The sequence below is a fragment of the Hemiscyllium ocellatum genome, chromosome 45, assembly GCF_020745735.1.
Source record: "Hemiscyllium ocellatum isolate sHemOce1 chromosome 45, sHemOce1.pat.X.cur, whole genome shotgun sequence".
NCBI lineage: Eukaryota > Metazoa > Chordata > Chondrichthyes > Orectolobiformes > Hemiscylliidae > Hemiscyllium > Hemiscyllium ocellatum.
In genome coordinates, this window is record NC_083445.1 from 4,063,023 (window position 1) to 4,075,090 (window position 12,068).

Consider the following 12,068-nt stretch of genomic DNA (forward strand, 5'->3'; position numbering starts at 1 on the left):
ACCATGCAGCAACACTGACCCTGGTGAAACACTCAGCATGGAGGGCCACTGAGCATGCAATATCTCTGATCATGGAGGGCCACTGATCTTGCAGCAACACTCACCACGGAGGGCCTCTGAGCAGGCAGTAAGACTGACCACAGAGAAACACTCAGCATGGAGGCCTCTGACCATGCAATATCCCCAACCATGGAGTAACACTGACCATAGAGGACCATTGACCATGCAGCAACACTGACCATGGCATAACACTCACCATGTGTGGCCTGTGACCATACAGTATAACTGACCATGGAGAGCCAGGGCATGAACTAACTCAGCAACACCACAATCAGAGCCAAGGGTTGACCATGACATTCCACAATTTAGTAATGAAGTTTAAATTCCACCCTGTTGTTGTGTGTGGGATTTGACACCATGTCAGAGTATTAACCTGGCCCTTTATGAATTAGCTTTACTGTCACATGGACTCAAATGAGTGCAGTGAAAAGTTTACAAGTCACCACATTATGGCCTCCGTGCAATGACACTACCACCACGATTCCTCCACTGTCTCCCCCTTTGTAGCTGTATAAAGGATGCATTTATAAATACACATCAATGTTTATTCCACCCTCCAGTATTTAAGGGCACTAATGACAATTGCAGTTTTCCTATAGTGATGGCAGTATTCAGTCGACATCCATCCTGGCCTGCAAAGATCAGTGTAACCTGGCTGTTCAGTCAGCAGTGGGACAGGATCTTTTACAAGATATAAATCCAAATAAAGCCTCATATTTATACAGTCTGCTTCAGTATAGAAGAATACAGCAAATGAGGTACTTCACAGCAGTTATTGCACTTTGAACACGCAGCTAATGTGGCAGCCAGTTTTCACACAGCAAACTCCAACAGACAGTGATGTGATCGTGACTTGTGTTGGTGACATTGTCTGTGAATCAGGGCGATGGACAGTGACTGCAGCACTTTCCCTGGCCATCACAGGGAACTACTGGGGCCTCTGTGAAACATCTCAATCAAAAGGAAACAGCACAAGGTTCCAAAAGTTTAAATACAAATCTTTAATACAAATATTTGACTGGGTGAACAAACAAGGCCAACACAGCAATCTGACAGGTCAGAGAGATCAGATGAACGATCGATGCGGTGGGCCGTACAGTTCAGGATTCGGGAGAGCCCGATGACTCCCTCGTGTTGTCCTTATGCACAAGTTGTGGCTCATCTTCCCCGTCCTGCGGAGGGTGAACAAGGACCTTGTCAATGATCCCAAACTCCTGAGCTTCCACTGGGCTCATGTACCGGTCCCGCTCCATGGCTGCTTCTGTAAAACACCACAATCACTACACACTCCACAGCAACTGGGCAAAATCCAATATCTCCAGTACCTAGCTCACATCCCGCCCTCACTGTCCCCAACCCCTCTGCTCTCACCCAGACAAACCATGCTCCCTGTTTACTATCAGCAAAGCAGCAATTACAGACGTACTATCCAAACTGTTTTAACTGTGACGGATATTTCAGGCAACTCAGTGCTTATTCAATTGCATCCTAGTCTCACATTAAACCCAACAGGAGACTGAATTAAGCCACTCCAAATCTCCACAAGCCTGTTGTTAGGACGTAGAACAGTAGGATTTGAAAACAGCACAAATGGCTCACAGAAACTTGGGGCAGCTCCAGACACCTGTTACTGACGTGAAAGTCTCTCTGACAGCCACCTCCACCAACACACACGCACACACACACACACACACACACACACCCTGAGAGAATTCTGTGGCTCCAAAGAGGTCATAGTGGACCTGAAACATTCACTGTGCTTCTCTGCTCACAGTTACTGCCAGACTGTGTGGAGTTTGCACATTCTTCCCGTGTCTCAGTGGGTTTCTTCCGGGTGCTCCAGTTTCCTCCCACAGTCCAAAGATGTGCAGGTTAGGGTGGATTGGCCATGCTAAATTGCCCCATTGTGCACAGGGTTGCGCAGGCTAGATAGATTAGGTAATGTGGGGTTATGGGGCCTGGGTGGGATGCTCTTTGGAGGGTCAGTGCAGACTGGCTGACCTCTTTCTGCACTGTAGCATTCTATGAAATCCATATGGTGGCCACAGCAAATTGCCTGGACACCAAAAGCAGAGTCACTGGATGAGAAACATTAGTTCTGTTTTCTCTCCACGGATGCTGCCAGATCTGTTGAGTTTCCCCAGCAATTTCTGTACTATCTGTACCACACACCATCCCAACATGGAACAAAAAAGTCACCTGGCTGGGAACCAGTTTCCACCAGTTACTGATAATGTGACACTGACTGGGAGATGAAATGACAGCTGCATCAAGTACTTACCAATGACTGACAGCTCCTGCTTAGTGTGTTTGGCATAAATATGATTGATCTGTCTTTTGATTTTGAGAATCTCCTCTGCCTGTATAGCAATGTCAGTCGCCTGGCCCTATGGAGGAGACATCAGAAACAAACATTAGATCTTCTAGTGAAAGTCCATAAGACATAGGAGCGGAAGTAAGGCCATTCGGCCCATCGAGTCCACTTCGCCATTCAATCATGCCTGATGGGCATTTCAACTCCACTTACCTGCATTCTCCCCGTAGCCCTTAATTCCTTGTGACATCAAGAATTTATCAATCTCTGCCTTGAAGACATTTAGCGTCCCGGCCTCCACTGCACTCTGCGGCAATGAATTCCACAGGCCCACCACTCTCTGGCTGAAGAAATGTCTCCGCATTTCTGTCCTGAATTTACCCCCTCTCATTCTAAGGCTGTGTCCATGGTCCCAGTCTCCTCGCCTAACGGAAACAATTTCCTAGCGTCCACCCTTTCCAAGCCATCAGTGCTCCCTCGCTGTTGTTACGTCTCTCACAACCCTTCTCCCCACCCTCTAACACTGCCTTGCCACTGTGTTCCCCCATTACTCCAAGCCAACATCATGCTCATCGCCAGCCTCAGTAAAACCAACATTGCTCCAGAAATAATAAACTTTGAGAAAAAGCATGCAAGCAGGAGAAGAGAAACACTTGCATTTATCCAGGACGTTACCATATTGAAAGAGAGAGCAGGGAGATTACACTGAACTTGTAAAGGACACTGGTTAGACCTCAGCTGGAATGTTCTGTACATTTCTGGGTAGGCTGTAGTCCCACTCTCTCATCAGAGAGGCATGGCTGGTGATGGTTTAACATGAGGGTCACCACACACAGGCAAAGCGAGAGGTTGAGAAAGACAGTAACCTCAGCTGGTACGGGAATTGAACTCATGTCACTGGCATCCAGCTGCATTATAAACCAGCCATCCAGCTAACTGAGCTAGCCAAGTGTAGGAAGGATATGAACACGTTGGAGAGGGTCCATATGTGGCACTTAGGCGGTTGGCACAGGATTCCCATTTCCTGGCTTGTCTTAGCGTCTCTTGCCCGTAGGTGTTCAAAGTTTGTGAGAAGATTTGTAGTTCGAGGGCTCGTTGTGGTTCTGTTCGCCGAGCTGGGAATTTGTGTTGCAGACGTTTCATCCCCTGTCTAGGTGACATCCTCAGTGCTTGGGAGCCTCCTGTGAAGTGCTTGTGTGTTGTTTCCTCCAGCATTTATAGTGGTTTGTGGATGAGATTCATTCAACAAACACATCGACCTGGACCCAATATACCGGCCAATGCAGCAGACAGCTGGAAATGACAACTGGAAGCGGCAGATACAAACCACTACAAATGCGGGAGGAAACAACACAAGCACTTCACAGGAGGCTCCCAAGCACTGAGGATGTCACCTAGACAGGGGACGAAACGTCTGCAACACAAATTCCCAGCTCGGCGAACAGAACCACAACATCGGAGAGGGTGCAGACAAGATTTATGAGAACAGTTTCAGGGACGAGGGGAGCTAGGAGTGTTTTGGACTGTACGAAGGCCAAGAGGGAAATTATGGAAGTTCTCAAAGCCGTGAGGGATCTCGATAGAGTAGATCAAGAGGTACAATTCCCAATCTCAAAAGGATTGACAATGAGAAGCCTCAGATTTAAAAGTAATTTGTAAAGGAAGCAGATGTGTTATGAGAAAACAAAAACATTTTCATACATTGAGTGGTTCAAATGCCGCCTGGAAATATGGTGGAGGCAGGTACAATCGAGACATTCAGCAGGGTGTCAGACGACTATCTGAATGGAAATGATGTGCAGGATTATGGGAAAAAGACAGGAGAGTGGTGCAATGTCATGGTGCTTGTTCGAAGAGCAGGTGCAGACACACTGGGCTGAATGGCCTCCTTCTGCAGTGTCACGATTCGACTATCATTCTGGAATGTCAATATCCTTCTTCCCAGCGGGAATGGTACTTTGAGAGACAGAGGGGGAACATGAGCAGAAACTCACACAAAGCAGAGGTGAGAACAGTCAGTACTTACAGACGCCCCTCCCGAGGGTTGGTGGATCATGACACGTGCGTTAGGCAGGGAGTGCCTCATGCCTGGGCAACCCGCAGCTAGAAGCAGGGAACCCATGCTGGCAGCTTGCCCCACACACCAGGTGGAGATGGGGTTCAGGATGTACTGCATGGTGTCGTAAATAGCCAGGCCAGCAGTCACCACACCACCTGCATGGGAGTGAAAAGGAAATGCAGTCACTGAACAAACAGTCCATGCATGGGGAGGGGAGTTGGGATAGTACCCCACGGGAAAGCACTGTGGTGGGGACAGCTACAGCCGTGGGGGTCCCTGCTACACCCAGCTGATGGGGTGCACTCCATCTTGTGCTGTATCCTCAACGCACTGGAATCAAATTCTTCTTCCTCTTTCCTGCAGCCCCTTCTCCTGCCTTAGCCTTCCCTTCCCAATTTTCTATGCAGGCTGCTGACATCGCTCCCCAATTAGCTACTCCTATGCACTTCAGACCTCAGAACCCCCAACCTTTTCAGTAAATCCAAACATGTGCGCAGGCCCTGTTGTGCCTCCGAATAAAGATGATGCAGAGATGCCGGTGTTGGACTGGGGTGGACAAAGTTAAAAAAAATCACACAACATCAGATTATAGTCCAACAGGTTCACCTGGAAGCACTAGCTTTCGGAGAATTACTCCTTCATCAGGTAGCTAGCTACCTTAGTGCTCTGAATGTTAGCGTTTCTAAATAAACCTGGACTATAACCTGGTGTTGTGTGATTATGAACTTTGTCTCAATAAAGAGGAAGGCTTGCATTGCTGTGGCACCTTGACACACCACAGGAAGTTTCCAAAGCACTTTCCAGCCAATGGGACACTTTTGACGCAAAGCTGTGAATGTTGGAAAAATGCACACAGCAAGCTCCAGCGAGCAGAATATCTGTTCTGGTGGTGTAGCTTGAGGGGCAAACATAGCTCATGCAAACCAGGGAGAACTCCCCTGCTCACCTTTGGAACAGTACCTTGGGATCTCTGACTTCCACCCCAAACTAGAAGGGTTTCATATTTCATCCAAATGATGGCACCGCTGACATTTCAGCTCAACATGGTGCTCAGCAGCCTGGGGTGAACTGAAACACCTGACTCAAACAGGTGAGCACCAATCAGATGGTCACTGCTGCCAACAAGCGATGATTTCACTTGTAACAAAACACAAAGGGAGCTGCACCTCCAGAAATATTAAACTGCAAATTCATTCAGCAGCAGAGACGCGGTGAAATACGGTTCAGGTCCCTGGCTCCACTTCTCCCTCGCTGGGGACATTCGTGTGGAATTTAAATGAACATTGATTAGATTAGATTACTTACAGTGTGGAAACAGGCCCTTCGGCCCAACAAGTCCACACCGACCCGCCGAAGCGCAACCCACCCATACCCCTACATTTACCCCTTACCTAACACTACGGGCAATTTAGCATGGCCAATTCACCTGACCTGCACATCTTTGGACTGTGGGAGGAAACTGGAGCCCCCGGAGGAAACCCACGCAGACACGGGGAGAACGTGCAAACTCCACACAGTCAATCGCCTGAGTCGGGAATCAAACCTGGGTCTCAGGCGAGGCGCTGTGAGGCAGCAGTGCTAACCACTGTGCCACCATGCATGTCAGGTGACAGCAGCAAGATCTGAGCAGCACTGCCCTCCTTAACTGGACACAAACCTTTAAAGCACCGATATTTCAGAGGAACCACGGAGACAGTGACACAGAAACCAGACTTTACCTGGACTGTTGATGTACATGTGGATAGGCTTCTTGTTACTCTCTGACTGAAGGAACAAGAGCTGAGCGATCACTAGGCTGGCAACATTGTCATCTATCTGAGAGAAAGACAGAATTATTATAACAGAGCAAGGACATCAGAGAAGGAGGAAAGGTGAGGCACTCGAAGTGACATATACTCACAGGTCCCATGACACAAATAATTCTTTCCCTCAAGAGTCTCGAGTAGATATCGTAAGCTCTCTCCCCACGCCCCTGAAATGGAAAAAGTGACGTTTGACCAGCAAGTGGTTATGTATTGCTGGGATACAGGTTGGATGGAGATTCACTGTGCCTCGGTACATGTGACAATAAATTCAATTCAGTGGTGCCAAGAAGGGTGCGTGTGGGTAGATGGAATACAGACATAGACTAATGAAGAAACCTTTGTGAATCTCACCTTACTAGCTGCAAAGTAGGTAGCTGATGCAAGTTAGCAACACTGCTTTGTAAGGGTAAGCTAGATTTTAAATAAGCAATTGGAAGGCTTAAGTGGCTGAGAAACATGTACTAGATCACCAGATTACTGCCAAGCATGACGAAGTAAACAGAGTATGCATAAAAATAGAAAGATTTTAAAAAGACATGAGGGGCAATTTTTATTTATAGAGATTAGTTCATGAGTGGAATGGATGGATGCAAGTACTGTTACAACATTCAAAAGACATTTCGATCGCACATGAATTGGAAAGGTTTGGAGGAATCGGGGCCAAGTGCACATAGGTGGGACTAGTTTAGTTTGGGATTCGGGTCATCATGAACTGGTTAGACTGGAGGGTCTGTTTCCATGCTGTATGACTCTATGACTATAGAAAGGATAGCAATCCCCGGGGACAGATGGAACTCAGAATGTAGTGACAGTGGTTCCAATACTGAAGATTGATTTACATGATCAATAAGAAAGCACTAATCCATTGAAGCACTTACTGTCTGCTCGATGACAATGGGGATTAATGGTTGGCTACAACTTGATGTTCGATGAACGTTCCTGCATCCTGTCAGCCACTGCCCAGAATACTGCACCAACGCCTGAGTAATAAATAGATACAAACACCATAAGAAATAGCTACAGGAGTAGGCCATTCAGCCCCTCAAGCATGCTCTGCCATTCAACATGAGCATGGTTGATCCCATATTCCTCACATCCATTTTCCTTCTCGTTTCCTGTACCCTTTAATTCCCTGACTCATCAAAAATCTATCTCAGCCTTAAATATACATAAAGATTTTTGCCCCCATAGTTCTCAGTGGCAAGGACTTCCAAATACTGTCAATGCTTTCAGAGAGAAGAAATTCCTTCTCATCTCAGTCTTAAATTGGTGACTTTTTTTCCCCCTGAGACTATGCCCTCTGGTCCAAGACTTTCTGACCAATAGTAACCCCCATCCCCCAGACATTAACAGTAGTGGAGTCACTGATTGTAATATCATTGAATATCAAGGGGCGGTGGTTAGATTGTCTCTTGTTGGTGGTGGTAATTGCCTGGCATTTGTGTGGCATGAATGTTACTTGCCACTTCTCAGCTCAAGCCTAGATATTGTCCAGACCTTGCTGCATTTGAACACGGACTGCTTCGGTATCTGAGGAGTCATGAATGTTGATGAACATTGTGCAGCGATCAGCAAACATCCCCACTTCTAACCTACTGACGGAGGGAAGGCCATCAATGAATCAGCTGAAGATGGTTGAGCCTAGGCCACTATCCAGAGGAATTCCTGCAGATGAGATGACTGACTTCCAGCAACAGCCATCCTCCTACATGCCAGGTATGATGCCAACCACTGGACAGTTTGCCCCCGATTCCAGTTTCGCTACAGCTTCTTGATACCACACTGGGCTGAGTGCAGCTTTGATGTCAAGGGGAAGTCCCTCTCACCTCCCCTCTGGAATGCAGCTCTTTTCCCACGTTTGAACCAAGGCTATATTGAAAGTGGGAGATGAGTGGCCCCTGGTAAGCAGCTATTGCTTAACAGCACTGTTAATGACACCCTCCATTACTTTATACCCCCACAATCTTACCCCACTTCTATTTTTTCTCTCCCTCTTTCCACCTCCTCATTCTCTCCCTCTCCCCCCTTCCCCTTCCCCCCATTCTCTCCCTCTCCCCCCTCCCCCCATTCTCTCCCTCTCCCCCCACCCCCCATTCTCTCCCTCTCCCCCCATTCTCTCCCTCTCCCCCTTCCCCCTCCCCCATTCTCTCCCTCTCCCCCCTCCCCCATTCTCTCCCTCTCCCCCCTCCCCCATTCTCTCCCTCTCCCCCTCCCCCCATTCTCTCCCTCTCCCCCTCCCCCCATTCTCTCCCTCTCCCCCCTTCCTCTCCCTCTCCCCCCTTCCCTTCCCTTCCCTCTCCCTCTTCCTCCCATTCTCTCCCTCTCCCCCTTCTCCCATTCTCTCCCTCTTCCCCCCTTCCCCCTCCCCCCATTCTCTCCCTCTCCCCCCCTTCCCCCTCCCCCCATTCTCTCCCTCTCTTCCCCCTTCCCCCATTCTCTCCCTCTCCCCCCCTTCCCCCTCCCCCCATTCTCTCCCTCTCCCCCCCTTCCCCCTCCCCCCATTCTCTCCCTCTCCCCCCCTTCCCCCTCCCCCCATTCTCTCCCTCTCCCCCCCTTCCCCCTCCCCCCATTCTCTCCCTCTCCCCCCCTTCCCCCTCCCCCCATTCTCTCCCTCTCCCCCCCTTCCCCCTTCCCCCATTCTCTCCCTCTCCCTCTCCCCCCTTCCCCCCCTCTCCCCATTCTCTCCCTCTCCCCCCCTCCCCATTCTCTCCTTCCCCCCCCCCCATTCTCTCCCACCTCCCTTCATTCATTCATTCATTCTCTCTCTCTCTACCTCCCTCACCCTCAGCCTCTGCAGCAACATCTCTCCTGACACTGGCCTCTGACCTCCGACCCGGCTGTACTCCCTGAACCGGAAGCGCCTTCACCATGGCAACGCGGCCTAGCGCCGGGCCGCCGCCTCGGCCTGGAGTGCCGCTGCCCCCGGGGACGGCTCTCCGTTTCCGGGCCTGGAGCTGTTAGCACTGAAACCCTCCCCAACCCCCGGAGATTGGAACATTGACCTTTCATTTTCCAACGTGGTGAACACGAGCTGCTGCTGGGGGAAGAGAGAGAGAGAAAGAAAACAAAATAAAACAGCTGGACCTTTATAAAACTTTGCAGAACAAATCCGGGTTAACACTGAAATGAAATATCGTGGGATGCTGCAAATGTGAAATAGGAACAGAACATTTTGGGAATGCTCAGCAGGTCTGGTAACTCGTGTACATTTTTATTTGGTTTATTATTGTCACATGTACCTCAGGACAGTGCAAAGTTCTGTTTTGTGAGTAAGTACAGGAAGACAACACCAAACAAGGACATGGGGAATGTGTACATGGGGTATGTGTACATGGGTTATGTGTACATGGGTTATGTGTACATGCGGTATGTGTACATGGGGTATGTGTACATGGGGTATGTGTACATGGGTTATGTGTACATGGGGTATGTGTACATGGGTTATGTGTACATGGGGTATATGTACATGGGGAATGTGTAGATGGGGTATGTGTACATGGGGTATGTGTACATGGGTTATGTGTACATGGGGTATGTGTACATGGGTTATGTGTACATGGGGTATGTGTACATGGGGTATGTGTACATGGGGAATGTGTACATGGGTTATGTGTACATGGGTTATGTGTACATGGGGTATGTGTACATGGGGTATGTGTACATGGGGAATGTGTACAGGAGATAATGCACCCCACCCTGACCAGGTGTGTCCCAGTCTGCAGTGGATGGCCACAGAGGGGTTTGAAGGGGCCCTGACATTAATTTTCAACCTCCTTTGGCCGCAGGAGGGTTGCCAGAGGACAGCAAGCGTGGTCCAGACGAGAGTTCGGAATAAACCAAGCAGCTCCAGACTAGTGAGTCTAACCTCCGTGAGAGGGTAACTGTTGGACGCAGTTCTGAGGGACAGAATTCAAATCCCCTTGGAGAGGCGAGGATAACCAGTGAGGGAGAAAATGAGGACGGCAGATGTTGGAGGGTTTATGCCCGAAACATCGATTCTCCTGCCCCTCAGATACTGCCTGACCTGCTGTGCTTCTCCAGCGCCACACTTATCGATGATAGTCAGTGTGGGTTTGTCAGGGGGAGGTGGTGTTTAACACATGAGGTGATTGGGTGTGTAGATTTGGGTAGCGCAGTTGATTCAGCCTATTTGGACTTCGGGAAGGCTTTTAACAAGTCATTGCATGGGAGACTGATCAAGAAGGTAAGACCCCACAGGATCCAGGGTAATCTGGCAAATTGGATACAAAGCTGGCTTAGTGCAGGATGATGCTTCAAGGTTATTTTCGTGACTTCATCCAATGGTTTACCACAGGGTTCAGGGCTGGGTCCCTTGCTATTTGTTGTGTACATTATACACCTAACTTCACGGGTAGATCATTAATCGGTAAGTTTACAGATGATGAAAATTAGTGGTGTAGCAAATAGTAAGGAGGAAAGTCTTAGACTACAACACAATATTAATAGGCTGATCAGATGGTCAGAACAATGGCAAATGAAGCTTAACCCTGGTAAAGGCAAGATGATGCATTTTGAAAAGACTAACAAGGCAAGGGAGTACATGACAAATTATAGGATCGTGGGAAGTACTGAGGTTCAGAGGGACCTTGGTGTGCATGTCCACAGATCCTTGGAGACAAAGGATAGATGAATAAGGTGGTTAAAAATGCATATAGGATACTTTATTAGCAGAAATACAGAATAGAAGATCAGTAGGGTTATGCAGGAATGGTATAAAATGCTGGTTAGATTAAAAAGGAGCTGAAAATGTGTTGCTGGTTAAAGCACAGCAGGTCAGGCAGCATCCAAGGAACAGGAAATTCGACGTTTCGGGCCAGAGCCCTTCATCAGGAATGAGGAGAGTGTGCCAGGCAGGCTAAGATAAAAGGTAGGGAGGAGGGACTTGGGGGAGGGGTGATGGAGATGTGATAGGTGGAAGGAGGTCAAGGTGAGGGTGATAGGCTGGAGTGGGGTGGGGGGCGGAGAGGTCAGGAAGAAGGTTGCAGGTTAGGAGGGTGGTGCTGAGTTCGAGGGAACCGTCTGGGACAAGGTGGGGGGAGGGGAAATGAGGAAACTGGAGAAATCTGAGTTCATCCCTTGTGGTTGGAGGGTTCCCAGGCGGAAGATGAGGTGCTCTTCCTCCAACCGTCGTGTTGTTATGTTCTGCCGATTGAGGAGTCCAAGGACCTGCATGTCTTCGCTGGAGTGGGAGGGAGAGTTAAAGTGTTGAGCCACGGGGTGGTTGGGTTGGTTGGTCCGGGCATCCCAGAGGTGTTCCCTGAAGCGTTCCGCAAGTAGGCGGCCCGTCTCCCCAATATAGAGGAGGCCACATCAGGTGCAGCGGATGCAATAGATGATGTGTGTGGAGGTGCAGGTGAATTTGTGGCGGATATGGAAGGATCCCTTGGGGCCTTGGAGAGAAGTAAGGGAGGAGGTGTGGGCGCAAGTTTTACATTTCCTGCGGTTGCAGGGGAAGGTGCCGGGAGTGGAGGTTGGGTTAGTTGGGGGTGTGGACCTGACGAGGGAAATCCTAGCCATATTTTAATCCGAGCCATATCATAGATTAAAAAGGAGTCAAATAAGGTTGCTAGAAAAAGTAGCAACCCTGAGGACTGGAAGCAGTTTAGAACTTAACAATGGAGAACAATGTTGTGGAATTTGTAAGGGTTCAGAGAAGATTTACAAGGATTTTGCCAGGGTTGGAGGATTTGAGCTATAGGGAGAGGCTGAACAGGCTGGGGCTGTTTTCCCTGGAGCATCGGAGGCTGAGGGGTGACCTTTATAAAGGTTTACAAAATCATGAGGGGCATGGGTAGGTTAAATAGACAAA

At 48.9% G+C, this 12,068-nt stretch overlaps 1 protein-coding gene across 1 annotated transcript; it reads right to left on the reverse strand.

The window, feature by feature from the left end:
* Positions 1-1,042: 1,042 nt before the first annotated feature.
* Positions 1,043-9,081, reverse strand: clpp (caseinolytic mitochondrial matrix peptidase proteolytic subunit). The gene is made up of 7 exons (XM_060854989.1): positions 9,021-9,081; positions 7,117-7,218; positions 6,334-6,405; positions 6,152-6,248; positions 4,401-4,588; positions 2,342-2,447; positions 1,043-1,321 (listed from the first exon to the last, which is right to left on the reverse strand). Exons 1-7 carry the CDS (start codon positions 9,039-9,041, stop codon positions 1,161-1,163), a joined length of 747 nt encoding a protein of 248 aa, XP_060710972.1. The 5' UTR covers positions 9,042-9,081; the 3' UTR covers positions 1,043-1,160.
* Between the last annotated feature and the right edge of the window lie 2,987 nt (positions 9,082-12,068).

Coding starts and splice junctions, on each gene's coding strand:
- clpp (XM_060854989.1), bottom strand. CDS start 9,041: ATGTTGCTGCAGAGGCTGAGG. Junction 2,448..4,400: donor AACCCTCGGGAGGGGCGTCT/GTAAGTACTGAC, acceptor TCTCCTCCATAG/GGCCAGGCGACTGACATTGC. Junction 1,322..2,341: donor GCAGGAGCTGTCAGTCATTG/GTAAGTACTTGA, acceptor GGTGTTTTACAG/AAGCAGCCATGGAGCGGGAC.